This window comes from Boleophthalmus pectinirostris, unplaced genomic scaffold (assembly GCF_026225935.1).
Source record: "Boleophthalmus pectinirostris isolate CB_2022bp ecotype Guang Dong unplaced genomic scaffold, ASM2622593v1 HiC_scaffold_20, whole genome shotgun sequence".
NCBI lineage: Eukaryota > Metazoa > Chordata > Actinopteri > Gobiiformes > Gobiidae > Boleophthalmus > Boleophthalmus pectinirostris.
Window position 1 is genome coordinate 22519772 of NW_026571153.1, and position 16385 is coordinate 22536156.

The 16385-nt window shown below is 39.8% G+C and overlaps 1 protein-coding gene across 2 annotated transcripts in view; it reads left to right on the top strand.

Annotated features, from left to right (window-relative positions):
• Nucleotides 1-307: 307 nt before the first annotated feature.
• LOC110157672 (NACHT and WD repeat domain-containing protein 2) overlaps nt 308-16385 on the top strand; it is a 71566-nt gene continuing 55488 nt past the window's right edge. The window contains exons 1-4 of one of the 2 annotated variants that reach the window (XM_055156662.1): nt 308-383; nt 548-672; nt 1267-1442; nt 12453-12541. In XM_055156662.1, coding sequence (XP_055012637.1) covers nt 1292-1442; nt 12453-12541 — 240 coding nt within the window. In that variant the 5' untranslated portion in view covers nt 308-383; nt 548-672; nt 1267-1291. The remainder of the gene's footprint in view (nt 384-547; nt 673-1266; nt 1443-12452; nt 12542-16385) is intronic. The other variant, XM_020922026.2, reaches the window with a different exon arrangement.

Consider the following 16385-nt stretch of genomic DNA (forward strand, 5'->3'; position numbering starts at 1 on the left):
GGGTACAGGGGGTGTTTGAGCATTTGGAACGCGGGTACGTAGTATCGTCTCGTTGCCTCGTAATATTTTACGATTAATCTTAAGATCCAGTGGCTTGCTCGATTTGAACAGGAGATTGGCGTTATTGAATGTTTTATTTTGAAACTACAAATCGACAGTGGTCTCGTGGTTTTCTTGGACTTCACGCTCTTCCCCCGCTCAGAGCTCGGTCGGCTCGTAGAGACAGCAGAATGCCAAAAGGAGCACTCCGATCCACGGCGCTCGTTTTTCTGTCTCCCGGAGTCGTCTCTCGGCCACAGCGACTCTGATGGGCGTTTTTACTCTCTTTTTACCGTCCACGACGCTTGGATATTTTGAGAAGCCAAGAAATGAAGCGAATGAATGTGAGCAACAAGAAGTGTCCTGTTGTTGTGCCTGTCTCCAGCATCACTTGTAGTCAAGTCTTCTCTGTGGATGCGGTGGTTCTTAAGTGTCTGTTTTTGGAGGATTTGATGTAGTATTGAGTAGTGGACTGCCCAACTTTTCCCTATTTTTGTTTTGTTTGGAGGTTTTCCGTCTTTGAAAGAAAGCTTTCAGGATAGACCAACTCCGGAAAACCAGCGACTTGACATCTGCACCTGGCGAGATAACCTCTCTTAGCGGTTATTCGCCTTTACAAGCATCTTCTCTGGGGTGGGAACACGGCTGATGCTTGCCTTACTCGTCTTTTCCCAGTTGTGTCTCGTCTCGTTCTGTTTGTTTGTTCCACAGTGGCATGAAATATCATGAATGCATCCAAGGACATGCTCACAATTTACGCATGCACCATGACGGTAGTAGGCTGTGCGTAATATCTTATTATTATGACCGTATATTTTTGAATGCAAGATTCACGTGTAGTATGATCACAATGTAAAAATGTCAGATCCATTTATTCCAATTAGTGGCATTTGTGCGCGTGACATAGGCGTTACAACAGTTGCATAATGCATCACATCTGAATGGAAAATAATTTGAGTTTTTATTTTAAATGTGAATCAGAAAGTCAAATTGAATACAATTATGGCTTAAATCAAATTATTTTGATGACATACGGAACGGTTGGGATTGTACTGTTGTATTTCCACAAAAGTCCAAATATCACATCAAAAGTCAACAGTTTCTAAAAGAGGAAGCAATTGCCATAACGTCCCACGTGCGCAAATGTAACCAAGGAAAACTGCGCGTAAATCTATCCATGTGCCTTGCGCTAATATGTGCCTTTCTGGGATTGTGTGTGTGTATGTAGCCACGCTGGAAGTCGCCCCCCACCATGTGGCCGTCGGGAGTGGGGAGCAGACAGCAGTGTCCGCGGGAGTCAGCGATGCGCAGAGCGGCCATCAGCGGCAACATCCTCGCGCTGCCGCCACACCATGTGCCCACTGGCCGCAGTGTCCGAGTGTTTATCTGTGCCAATCCAGACGGTAAGTGCCCAAGTCTCTGCGCACTGTAGTCAGCATGAACGCTTGGGAGACTGTAGTGAACTGCCCTAGTGAAAATGGTTGTACATCCTGAGGCACTGGAAAAAAAGTGTCCTTTTAACTGAATGATGATCAAATGTGTCAACAGAAAACTGTCTAAACTGTCTAAACTCACGGAAATAAAGATATTTAGTGTTTTTTTTTTTTTTTTTTTTTTATTGCCAAGTGGTTTTAGGGCATTTGGGGGATTAAGTCTCAAACCATGTTTAAGATCACTCAGACATTCAGTTTATGTTTCCATGGTGTCCTGCTTGGTGGTGTCTTGTCCGCTAAACAATTCTGTGTGACATCCAAAGGCTAAAATAGTTAAACTGTACATAAAGAGTAATTGGTGTCATCAAAATAACAGATTGCATTCAGCCCGGGGTGCGGGGTGTGAGTGGAGAGCAGAGCATTTGGTTCAGGAGGGAGACACCCAGTGCAGCTCTGTATTTGAATATGCCCTCTGGGTGAGGGGTAAAAATAGGCTCTGTGAACTAGAGTAAACACTGCATGGTAAATGAACACAGTATGCCACAAAAGGAAGAGGGCAACAGAATAATAGGAGAGGCTACTACTGTCCAAAAACTCTATGGTCCAAAAACTGAAATGATTGGCCATTACAGCTGCAGTTTAGATGATGAAATGTCCAGCCACCTGTAGCTAGGCTATCAAGTAGCAGTTGGAATTAACTGCTTCATTATCAGCGCTGGAAAGTAACTGAATACATGTACCAGTAATATTCTGAATACATTTGAGTAACTGTATTACAGTACTGTGGTACTTTTCTAAAATCGGAGGAATACATTGTGGTATTCCTCCACACAATTTAGGCTTTAAACAATGTAGAATTAGTGAGAAAAACAGACAGTACAGCTCTTGTGATGAAGGCGTGTGTGATTTTTTCTTCTCCAGTGAGTGACAGGAAATGCATAACTAATGTTGAAACAAATATGAAACTGGTTTTAATCCTATGTCGTGTTTTTACACTATAATTTAAATGCAACTCGATATAAACATATTCTAAGTATCTAGAATACAGTACTGTGATTGGACCATGTATCAGTATATGTTACAAAATACTTTTTAATTTGGGTATTCAGTAGTCTGTAACTACATTTTCAAAGTACTCTTCCCATCGCTGTTCATTAATAAGGAAAAAAATTCTCTTTCTCAGTTGGTACAAATTGAACCACACAAATCAGTTAGAGCTGCTGGTGTTCTGTTGTATGAAGGACTAGCGTCGTCTTATTCCGGTTGCTGCTTAAAGGTACACTGTGTAACTTTTCTAGTAGAGGGTCCACCATTTGCTTGACTCCGTGTTATTTTTTTTCCTGAAATGTTCTACAGTAACGCATCTTAATTTAATATTTAACATTGCCAGACCAAGTTACAGGTCAGATCTGAGGAGAAGTGGACATGCTCACTTTAATAGTTCATATTTTTGCAGTCGTTTTGAGAAATAAAAACACCTCTCATCAATTAAAAACAAGATATATTTGTTTAATGCCATACTGCAGAACACCCCAGGCAAAGCAGTAATATCACAATGGAAATAAGTAAATGGCAGACCCTTTGCCAGAAAAGTTACACAGTGCACCTTTAATAGTCTCGTGTACGGCCATGTCTGTTTTATGAATGAGTGAATGAGTGATTTAAAAGCCTAAAAGTGAATGAATGTGACAGTAATTGGTTTACTTTGACTAGAGGGCGCGTCTGAATGTTCCTCACATTTTCAGTGGGGTCAGTCGATCAATACTGCAGGCCAAATACATACGGCTCATATTAAGGCAGTGTCCATTCTATTAGCATAACCTTTCTTTGCTATAGCCAATCTGTCTCAATGTGGAGAATAAATCTTAACCAGCTGATATTATGTAGTTAACTCCAGTGCTGAGTCCAAGATTAGAACCTGGAATGTTGCAATGTGGTTTCAAGGTTGATTTTTTTTTTTTTACATTTGTTTGTACTCTTTTATTTAACAGTGCACGGGAAAAAGCACAGTAAGATCTATTTGAAGTTTACAGCACCATTTATAAGAGTGAGAGGCAGAGTAGTTTTGCTCCTCTGGTGGACTACAAGACTTTATGTGCTTGACACTGGCTTTATAGTTGGCTCTCTTGAATACTCTGACTTCACCATCTTAAATGACTCCAGGAAGAATAGCTGTGTGGAAGCACAGCTAATGGAGGTCAAAATAAATACAAAAAAAATTAATCAAAAAGCAGCAACCAAATGAAGAATTTTCTTGTAGACTTGAACTTCAAGCTCATAATTTCATCCATACATTCATGTGTATTTATATAACTTAAGTGGAAGAATGTGGTATATTCATTAGTATTAGATTGTTTATTTTATGAATCCATTTATAAATGTATACAATTATCAGAGCAGTTTTATCTTTGTTTCAGGTAAAATGTAACAGATTTCAAGTTTCAGGTTTGCTCCTCAAACTCTTTGGAGCTTCTGACCTCTGCTGTCTGCTCCTGTGGAGCTTGTTTTTCTCTGATGACCCTTTTGTCTGAAGCTTGGCCTCTAGGTTTTACATCTCTTTGAGGAGAGAGATTTTTCTTTGTTGATGAGACACCTCATGACCTCCAGCTGCATGGAGCCCAATGCTCCTCACTGCTCCTCTTCTGCTGATTCACGATCATTTTGAAATTTCCATCCACTGTCTTCCACATTTCTGGGGACGGGGACTCACCAGTCTGAGATGTCCTTCTTCACATACACTTCCCAAGGTGTTTCCAGACCAGCCCGGAGACATAGTCCCTCCAGTGTGTCCTGGGTCTTTCTGGGGCCTCCTCCTGGTGGAACATGACCCGGACATCTCCCCAGGGAGACGTCGGGAACAGATGCTCCTCTCGATGTGGAGGAGCAGTGGCTCTACTCAAAGCTGCTCCTGTCTGACCAAGCTCCTCACCCTATCTCAAGGGAGCATCCAGCCACTGGGAGGAAGAAACTCATTTCGATCACTTGTATCCATGATCATGTCCTTCCAGTTAGTTAGTTGAGGGTAGGAAAGTAGATAGAGAGAGCTTTGCCTGTTGATTGACCCGAACATAGAAGTATATTTTTGTTTTTTAAGCTAAGGTATATTTAAATGAATCCTAGAAAATACTGCTGAATCTAAAATGTTGATCATTATGCACCCCAGCCCTTTTGAAGACAATTGTAAATTTTCTGCACTTAAGGGAGAGGCAGGTTGGTGCACAGTCTATAGAGGGCTGTTAGTACACACGCTATAAAAAGTATATGGCGTGAAAATCTGAACTGTAAGTAATAATTAAGTAGAAAAAAATATATGTTAAAACACAAAGTTCTATTACAGTACAAAGAAGAAACAAGAGTTATTTGCTCGACATCAAATCTGACACCAGAATTCCTTTGATAATAAATTTGCAGGCACGTCAGTGTCAACAGAGCATGATTGCAAAAGTTTATTGAGCTTGTTGACTCTCCCAGTTACACAGGTAATTGCATTTTTGTCTCTCTGCTTCTCAAAGAGGCTTTCTGTGTTGTCTGCTGCTCACTATTGCTTTTTGATGTCAGTTATCTTGAGGCAAAGTAAATGTTTGGATTGATTTTCATTTGGGATTTTGACAGGAAAATCCGTGTGTTCTTTTGAAGGTTCTGTTTAGGCAACTGTCTCCAACTGTGTACAAAACATATTTCTATTGTTACAACAGGCCAGGCATCCAATGAGATAAACTTGAGTTGTATTGATCGCATACTGGATATATTGAGCTGTTTTGGCAGATATTAATACACAATATATGTTAAGGTGTATTAAGAGCTGAGAGTAAGAAAGTAAGTAAAAAAGAAACAAAATGCAAAGAATAATATTTTTACACTTACAGGAGTTAAAATATCTAAATTGATTCTTGTGAGCTTTGAAGGGACAGTCCAGGAATTTTGGACATAGGACCTCATTTCCTACTGAGCCAGAGTGTTGGAGACGTGTGGAGACACTTTTTAAAATATTCCATCCAGTCCTTGTATTTGCAGAGGTCACTGGTGCTAGGCTAGTGCATGTCAATGGCCATAGTTAGACTGCCACTAAAAACAGTCTTACCCACTCCACAAAACACCCGAAACAAATCTATTATTACACCAGACTGTTGATGTAAATGTCTGTGTCGATAGAAAAATGTTGGAAATAAAACTAACCTTGCATCGCATGAATCGTTGCATGTTGAGGGACTGTTTTCTCAGCAGCAGTGGAATTTTACTTGGCTGGTAAGATAAGTGCTGGGTGATATCAGTCCACTGCTGCCAAGCTTTCTATCAGGAAGTACAACTCACTGCTGCTGCTCAGATATAAATCCTTCAAATGCAAGGTTGGTTTAACTTTTTAAATTATTCTATTGACACAAACATTCACATGGACAGTCTGATGTAATAATAGATTTGTTTCGGGTGTTTTATGGAGTGGGTAAGACTGTTTTTAGGGGCACGTTAACTATGGCCATTGACATGCACTAGCCTAGCACCAGCACCTCTGCAAATACAAGGACTGGATGGAATAATTTAAAAAGAGTCTCCACACGTCTCGAACACTCTGGCTCACTAGGAAAGGAGCCCCTATGTCCAAAATTCTGGACTGTCCCTTTATGCTCTGTTATAATTTTGTTACCTCCTCAAAATGTTTGAGTAACATTTTATTATTAGTCTGTCTACATCTCCAAATCTCAATATGCTCTGTTCTGTCTTGTGATGCCATGAAGCGATAGTTTTCAAGTTTTTCTTTAGTTTAATAGAGATTGGCAATTCCAAGGACTGAAATCATCCAAATTGTGATTCTAATGAAAGTGTATGGATTTTCAAAACACAGTGGAGCACTTCCTGTATTACCACATGACATCACAAGGAAGAACAGAGTGTTTTCTGTTTGAGAGAAAACACAGCCTAAATATGCGGGTTTGTGTGTTAATCATGTGTGAATGAAACAAAGCACAACTCCAGATATGTTTGTGATGAGGAAACATTCTAACAGAGATCACAAAATAGCGAAATATGGGCTCTTTAAAAGAAGCCTACACTCTGGACATGTCCCATTTCTGTTCTCTCGTCTCCATTCCTCAGCTGTCAATCATGTCTACTGGGAAGTGCCAACCTGCCTCTCCGCTGTATGACCCCCTCTCATTTCCTCTCACAACTGATGACACTAGAAGTTGAGGAGGATAGTGCACAGAAATGGGACAGAGCCTCGCGACACTAACTACTGACACATCTGACTTCATGGTGGCAAAATAAACCCACAGTTTCACCAGAGATTTAAAGAGTTATAGCTACGCACTACTTTCCTTTTGAACTAATTATTCATTCGTTTGACAAATTAACCCTGGAGCATTTCATTAATAGGAAATTCAGCCTATATTTAGAAAAAAGGTTGAGAAAGCTCGCCCAGTGACATTGAAGGCAACAGCTGGCGGTGCAGATGTTGCCGGGGGAACTGTTGACATAGTACATTGCGGTGTTGCGTCAAATATTATTTCTAAATCAAATTCTTTTATGTTGAATAGTCAGCGAACATTTTTTTTTTTTTTTATAATTTATTTTTGCTTGTTTTAAAGGTCCTATATTACACAAAATTGATACTCGTGAGCTTTAAACCATGTTATAATGTCGTTACCTCCTCAAAAACAGACCTGGAGTTGTGTTTTGTTTCATTCACAGCTGGCTTTTACCTTTTGTTCAGTAGAGATGGGAAATTCCAGAGCTAAAAGTATCCAAATAGTTCTAGTGAAGTTTAAAAACACAGTGGAGCACTCCCTGTATTAGCACAAGGTGGAACTGAGTGTTTTCTGTTTGAAAGAAGAACCCCAAATATGCAGGATTTGTGTGTTAAATGTGTGAATGAAACAAAACACAACTCTGCGTGTGTCTCTGATGAGGAAACTACATTATAACACATCAGAAAATTGCCTAGTACGCGCCCTTTAAAAATGAGTAGTGACAGTATTTGGAGTGATCCGTGGGCATGCTAGTCGGAAACCTGTAGGCTGTCCCAGTGCTGAGGGATTGCTGAACATCTGGCCTTTATGGATGGCTGCTTTACATAGACGGGCTTCGCCTTCAGCTCCTTCCAGGTCATTCCATATTGATTTGCTCACTGCACTGTAGCTTTGCACATGCACCAAGTCATATCTCAAGATGCTACAACATGTGTTTTAGAAATACTATGAAATCATTTGAAGGTTTTTGGGACATTTTGCAATTAAATTTCATTTTTATTTTATATTGTACCCAGGCCTGTCACAATTATTATATCAACAACAGATAGAGAGCTGATTTTTTCCCTTATTAGTGTATTAGCTATCGGCCTTAAATCTCCAGCAGAGGCCGATATTTTGCCTAAATATGGATGAAAAATATGCATAAATCTTCATCAGAACACTTAAGTTGAGCGAGGGTACTGCAAAAATGTGACTACACTGCACTACAGAGTTTGTAGCAAAAGAAGGTTGTGAATGAGTTTGTATGAAATGTCAGTTTGATAATTTGGAAAAAAAAAAAAAAAAAGCCTAAATTAGCTCAATATATCGGCCCCAAACTATCATTGTGATGACCTTTCCACCTATGACAGCTCCCATTTGGCATTTGGCATCGAAATCTAGTTTGAAATTTCAGGATCATGACACTAATCCATACCAGTGGAGTAGATAACCAGCATGTCATACAACCTTGTCCCATTTACAACCCGATACTTGCACTCATGATCGGCATTTTCCATATTTTGTAATCAGAGATGTGTAATTGTATTCTCCAGCCCTGATCGCGTCTGGAGTGGGGCTGGAGAGGAGCTGGGTGATTGTGTGCAGTGATTGCGCGTTGATGAAAGAAAGTGAGCATGAATGAAAGCGCAGCGCACGATAACAAAGTTTACAGTGTTGGGGTACAGCTGCTGTACACTGTAATGAGCCCCACAATCACAGCGGAGTGTTTGCTTTTCATGTATCTGCAGAAGCGAACGTGGAACTGTTTATATGAAGGGGATTTAAAGCTGATTGCTTCCAAACGGGGCAGAGTTGATGAAATTATGCACACCTTTTCAGAACGCGATAGGGTTGCTTTCGAGTTACAGTAACACTACCAGTTTGAACTGTATCTAAAAATGGACATAGCGTACCTGCTAGCTGTCGCGTTCCAAATAGGAAGTGAGCATGGATGCACTTCTGGCTCCATCAACTCTGACTCTAATTGACTTTACACTGACAAATTGTCACCTCTCTCTCTGGAACTGCTGCAGTGAGTCTCGTCATTTTGGTCTTAAAATGTTCATATTAATCCGCTCTACATGATCCTGGTGTTTTTATTTTACTATTTTCTCCTTTTATAAATTCCTATTGCTTTAGTCGACTTATTTATACAGTCTATGGTTTCATGTATTTTTCTTCAGTTTCTATGATTATTTACAGGGTAGATTCTCATTGAAAGCAACAAAACTATGATTGAACACATATGGAAAACCAAAAATGTATTCAAAGTAACTTAAAACCTGTTTTGTTTTTTTTAAATAGCCACCCATGGATCATAATGTTCTAATTTGGACATTTTAAATTGCTTTATTGATCTAAAATGAAACAAGTCCGCTGACTTCTGTGTTAGAAAATTGCGGCGCCCAATGGGAGCTGACATTGTGCGATCACCTCCTATGTATAGCTGGAGATCACACTAGCGAGTAGGTCATTTTGTTTTATTTTCATTTGTACTAAAATAGCTACATGATGCTGCTAAATCCTATGTGCATTAATGGTTTAAAAAGTAAAATTGGAGGATGAAGTAAGTACAGATCAGTGGGCGTGTATCGGTGGAGGTGAAAACAAGTGAAAACAGCAACTGATCAGAGCAATGGCATCTTGAATACAGGAGATTAAAGAATAAATATATCTATTTGTTTTAATCACTGGGCTTCGAGGAACAAATTTTGTTCTTTCACGTGTTTCTCTCGCCTGCTTGAATGACAAATAAAGAACCTTGAACCTTGAAAGATTACTCAAGCATGCACCAATCATGCTAAACACAACTTTGAGAGGGGAAATTAGAAGAGGAAACAACTATAACATGGTTAAAAGCTCTGAAAAGTTGATTTTGCTAAATGGGTCTGCTTTAATCATTGCATTCTTGGAGGCAGGCTGAGGGCTAGGGCGAAGGCAGAGTACTTCAGTTGCATTTGAAGCTCTGTAAATACAATTGGGCATAGCTAAACCACTAGCCATCATGTTCCAAATAACATAGTGTTCATAGGAGCGCTATCGGCTCCATCAACTGTTTCCATTTTCCAGTTCACTTTACACTGAACAATTGTCGCCCCTCTCTCTGGAACTGCCGCAGTGAGCCTCATCATTTTGGCCTTAAAATGTCTGCATTAATGTAAATAAATTCCTTATCCTAATATAGACTTTGCTTCAAATTCACCCTATAACTGCAAGCCTCAGTGAGCTTCATTTGACTGGAGCCGAACGCTATAGGTGGCGTCACACTCCCTTAGTCCACTTCTTTATACAGTCAATGATTTGAAGTAAAAATGTGTGTAAAGATATGCAGAAAAGATGCTTCCATACTGCTGAGGAACACTACAGAGCTTTGACCATTGGACCAGCCTCCTGCCTCGAGCTCATTGTTGTGCCCTACTTTTCCACTCCAGCTCCCAAAATTACTACAATTTTCATGGACATGCCCTTGTGGTATCCTGTTTTTTTTGTTTTGTTACTATGGCATCTACCAATCTCCGTAGACACCATAGTAACAGTTTGAGAGCAGATCTGGAGTGACATGTTTCTCTGGTCTATGTTTAGTAAGGCTTAGGGGAGAGCGGGGGTATGTAGACGCCAGCAGCCACCCCAGTGAAATGTCATACTAAACTCATATCTCTAAATTGTATGCAAATGAAATAAATGGGGCTTGCCGCATCATTGGAGCTCTCCTTTTAATCTGTCAGAAAATGCAGGAGCAGATGTAATGTGCTGGAGTGAAGGGAGGAGCTTTTGGATTGCAATGAGATATTTTAAAGGTCCTATACTGCACAAAATTGACTCCTTTGAGGTTTTAGCCATGTTATACTTTTGTTACGTCATCAAAAACATACCTGGAGTTGTGTGTTTCATTCACACATGTTTCGGTAACCCTTTATTATTTGTCTACATCGCCAAAGCTCAAAATGATCCAGATGATTCTAGTGAAGGTGCATGGGCCTTTTAACCTGAAAATACTACTGAAAATTCATATTTTTAGCTGCCCAATTTGCATTTATTGATAAGTATACTGTATTAAAGAGTCCATATTGCCAAACAAAAGGTAAAAGGTAGCTGTTAACCTGAAAACTGGCTTAAATCTTACATGAGTCTCTTAACCAAGCCGATAACCAATATGCAAAAAAATCCACATATCAGCGAACTTACATATCGATCCATCTCTACCTTTTTCCACCACTATATTTAAGCATATCAAGGCTAAAACCATAAGTTGTTCCACGATAAAATGTGTGTCCAGTTTTGATGCTGAGTGCTCAGAGTGGCCCTGAAGTGAGCACCCGCTGGCCTCATTAGTGCCACATCCTGACAGTCCGCTTCACTGTGTTTTAGACCAATTTACCTCCACAAGTCAAGGAGCAGGTCAGTGTGTGTGTGTGTCTGTGTGTCTGTGTGTGCGTGTGTGTCTAAAAATGGAGAAAAAGGGCTCATCATATAGATAAGTTGTGAATGCTGTTGTAGTTAACCTGAATATAACCTGATGCTAAACCAAAACAAGCCCCCTGCTGGTCAGTTGGTGTTATGTTTTGATGAGCTATATTGTTGGTCAAATGTGTTTGCTGTTTTCAGTCAAGTAGTGGAGTTAAAGGTCTTATATTACACAAAAATGGACTCTTGTGAGCTTTAAGTCATGTTATAAGGCCTCCTCAAAAACATACTTGTAGTTGTTGTGTTGTTGTGTTTTGTTTCATTCACACATGTTTGAGTAATCCTGCATTATTAGATGGTCTGCATCTCCGAAGCTCAAAATGCTCTTTTCCACCTTGTTCCAACCACCTTTTACCTTGTAGTTCAGTAGAAAGTGGCACTTCCAGGGCTGAAATCATCCAAATGATTGTAGTGATTCTAGTGTATGGAGTAGAGCCCGGCACTCGACACAACGCATGACAGTGTGGCACGGGACACACTGTCAAAGCTCATTGCGGGCGCGGGCGGAAGCGGGACTGCACACTGCGGGAGTGGGTATGTGGGATGATAAACTGCAGTCCCACAAATATGAGTGTAAAGTAAAATATACAAATGATTCATGTATGCCTATAATCCATAATTTGTACTAGATATTTTATTTGGCATTAATTAAAACATTTTAAGCAGCCTAAACTTGCGGATGTGGTGTAATCTCGCGCATTTTTTAATAATTCCTTTCCGCTTCTCTGTGTTTGATAGAGCTTAAGAAAGCGAACATCCCCATCTTGCGGGATTTGCAGGCGGGAGTGGGACAAAATATTACAGCAGGAATGAAAATTACAGTTCTTCGTGGGCAAGAGCAGAAGCAAGACTGAAAATTCTGTCCCGTGCAAACCTCTAGTATGGAGTTTATAAACACAGTGGTGCACTTCCTGTATCACCACATGACAAGGTGTTTGCCGTTTCTTCAGTTTGAGAGACAAGCTCAACCTAAATATGCAGGATTTCTGTATCAAACGTGTGAATGAAACAAAACAACTCCAGGTATGCTTATGTTGAGGAACAACATTATAACTTGGATCAGAACATAGTGTTATATATAATATATAAGGTTTATTAGAGACTCCACTGCCAGAGAAAGTAGCAGACTCACACACACAAACAGTATGGTTCAGCTCTGGGTCAGTGCACCAGTACGTATTACATTGGGAATATAGTTTTGTCCTATTTCCCCCCCACAGATGGAGCCACAGAGAGGTCGCAGCAGACTGTTGTGTAACTTATCGGCATCTTCTTTCTTTTGTGCTTCCAGACACGGAGGCTGAGAGGAATGCGCTGAAGGAACACGTCTACCCCAAACTCAGAGACTTCTGCAGGGAGAACTATGGCATTGAGTTCCAGGTAATTGGTGATTAATTATTACTTTTATATATTCTTATAATTTTATATGTAACCACTGACAGTATAATAACGCACAGAGAATCTTTGCATTGCATATCATTGTGCTGTGCTGTGTTTTTGTAGCATGGGAACATTTTGTCCTTGGAGTCACGAGGATTTGAAAACATTTTTAAATCCTATTTCTTTTCTTTGGCTTCTGTCTGGTGGTGAAGGAGTGATATGACCACAGATGTTTGTCATATTGTAGATATTGTTGAGAAAGGAAGGTGTTTACAAAAATAGTTTAAAATTGCAGATATCAGTGACAAATTGACTGGTCATTATCCAGGGTATTCCACAATGCTGTACCACCTTGTCCCAATCTCTTCTCTTCTGATTTCGGAAGCTCAGCAGTAGGGATGCACTGATCTAGTAGTGGTATTTGATATTGGTATCAATCCTGAAAACTGAGCTGGATCAGATATTGGCATTTAAATATCAGCTGATCAGTTGATATCCTGGTCAAACATATAAATTGTTGAAGAAGAAGGCTATGAAGACTGGCACTAGTCTTCAGGACTGGTCATATAGTCGCCCAGAAAGTCTCAGTGTGCTTGAGCTTTTGACACAATGAAATCCAGGCAGGCCAAAGAAGTAAAAATTGCACGAGGAAAAATATAGTTAAAAGGCCTTTGTTTAGATGACCAAAGCCAACATGTTTCAACCAAACAGGGCTTCATCAGGGCTCATCAGGGATGTAGATGAAGCCATACATTCTGTGTTGTCAACAATTCCCGAGATCGAGGATTTAAAGCCAGAACAAAGAGAATGTTTGGTGAATTTTATCAAAGGGAAAGACATTATTGCACTTTTTTCTACAGAATTTGGTGCATTACATAAGTCTCGACCAAATAGCAACGACTGGTTAAATAAAAAAGTACCTGTGTACCGTCGAGCAAACAAATCCTAATGCTGCGGTTTAAACGGTTTCCACGACGTGAAACCAGCTGATGAATCAGGCTACATGTTATAATGTTCCCTCATCAAAAACATGCCTGAAGAGGTTTTACATGTAATCCATTCATGTTTGAGTAATTTAGCGATCTCTCCCATACATTCTATTCAAACCCTTGTTACGGTTAGTTGAAAGATTCTGTCCAATGCACAGCCTACAAAATTGTATCTACTAGGGATGCAAAAATCCATGAAATTCTGTTCCGATACCAACATAAGTATCTGACAAAACCTGATATTAAATGACCCTAAGGCAGAGGGTGAAAATAACATGATTTCCTTTAAACACACAGCATAAGATAAAAAAAAAAGTCCAAATGTGTTTAGTAAGTACAGAACAGCTTTTTAAAAATACAAGTTTAATATGATGAGGCTTTCTAATAATACTGTCAAAGTAATACAAGAAGTATTTTTCAGGTAATGCTCATACAGGTCTAAACTAAACTAAGCCAACATTTTTCAAGCAAACAGGGCTTAGTGGTCAACTTAGGATTTCATTATGTCTAAAGTTTTGATCCTTTTCCAAGAGCACCCTTTACCTGAATGTTACCAGAATATTTGAAGTTTTATTTCATATTTAAACAAAGCTGTTCTGTAGGTACTTGACAAGTTTTGGATGAGTTGTGGCTTACTTTATTTTTGTTTAAAGGGAATAAAAGTAAATTTCAGTCTCTGTATCTAGAGGTATAGTCTCAAAATCACTCAAAACTGAAAAAGCTGCATCGGTGCATCACTACTAAATAGGGCTTAGGGCAGTGTGAGTGCTGTGGTGTTTGGAGGTTACAATAATCTTACCACCTCAGAGTATGGAATGAATGAAAACTGCAATAAAAAGCACTTTGGGTCTAGAAATCAGTTTTTAAAATCATTGCAGTTTTACTCTTTATATTTTACTGCATTCAAAATATTCTTTCATCGCTCCTTGATAAAATCCAGTCCACTTTATTTTCACCGATCATATTTTTAAAGCTGAGATATTTGTTTTTGTAAACTCTTCTTGCTAAAATGCACAATCAGACACTTTTACTTGCTGTTTATTTGTGCCATCGCTCGTTCCTCCACACTTACACTACTGTACGTTAGTAGTGTTTGCATTATGTCATGGGACCCCTGCAGTCCCATGCACTGGTCTGTGTGTGCCCTAAAGCTCACAGAAGGCTGGCGCTGATAAGACTGTAGTGAGTGACTGGCTCAAACACAGACCCTGAACACTGGAGCCTTCTTTTGTTGTGGGCAGTGGGAGCTTTTGCCTGTGGGGTCCGCCGATGGAGCCGATTTGAATTGCTAATCAGAGTACACGGTCAGATTAGTATCAGAGCGAGCTGTTTGTCGGACAAATGTGGAAAAGCCCCGGAGCCAGTGGGAGATTCTGGATATAGATTATTCCTGAAGTCTTCAGAGGGGTTTGTTTCTGAGGAGGGAACGTGACCCCGGAATTGTTCTGTCAACTGTAGTCAGCAGGAAGTCCCACATCAGCTGCGCGAATGCTGAAAGCTCATTACTGCCTCGAAGCATCTGCAAATAAATCAGGATTAACTGTGTATGGTATCTAGAGATGGTACGATATCAAATTACGTGGTTTGATTATTAGGAGGAGAAATATATTGGAACCATGACGAAACAGTGAAATTCATAAAGAGGGGGTATTAAGCAAAATTAACTTTTTGAAGCTTGCTACCATGTTATATAGCCAGGCTGGCGCCACATAGTGCATCTTCTCAATTTCATTTCTCTCCAGCGACTAGGTTAGGAATCGGAATACACGAGACAGTTTGCAAGAATCCCAGAAGTTGTAGACCATGCACCAGCCAGTCAGTGAAGAGCTGTGAAGCCATGACATCAAACTCAAGCGCCTGTCTGGGTCCCTTTTGTGGTACAGCGCAACAGTAAACAAAGCGGTCGAGGGTGGATGAAGACCAAGCCAAACATTCTGTGCTGGCAACGATTCCCGAAATTGAGGATTAAAGCCGGAACAAAGAGAATGTTTGGTGAATTTTATCAAAGGGAAAGATGTTATTGCCCTTCTTTCTACAGAATTTGGTGCATTACATATGTCATGACCAAATAGCAACGACTGGTTAAATAAAAAAGTGCCTGTCTACCGTCGAGCGAACGAATCCTAATGCTGCGAGGTCAGACGGTGAATTAGGCTACATGTTATAATGTTCCGTCATCAAAAAACATGCCTGAAGAGGTTTTAGATGTCATTCATGCCATTCATGCTTGAGTAATTTAGCAATCTCTCCATACGTTCTATTCAAACCCTTGTTACGGTTAGTTGTAAGATTTGGTCTAATGCGCAGTCCACAAAATTATATCTACTAGGGATGCAAAAATCCATGAATTTCGGTCCGCTACCAATGACGGAAGTATCTGACAAAACCTGATATTTTTCAATATTAAGGTAGAGACTGAAAATAGCATTTATTTCCTTTAAACACACACAGCATAAGATTTAAAAAATGTCCAAATGTGTTTAGTAAGTACAGAACAGCTTTTTTAAAAGTACAAGTTTAGTATGATTTCTAATAACACAGTCAAAGTAATACAAGAAGTATTTTTCAGGTAATGCTCATACAGGTCTAAACTACAGGGTTAGCAGTTTATGTTTTTAATGCAGAATAAAACAGAATATTTTGTCGTTTGTGGGTAAACTGCGTTATTTAAAAAATCGCTGACTTTACTTTTTGCTAATTGCGTCCATTCAAATTGCGATTTCGATTCAATAACGATCAACTGCTCTCTAGTATAGGACTGTGCCTACAGCTTTAAACATAGGAGCTGGAGCTGTGTGCGATACCAGTGTAAAATAACCCGGGCGAGGGGAGTTTGTCGGAGTGTTTTTTTGGCT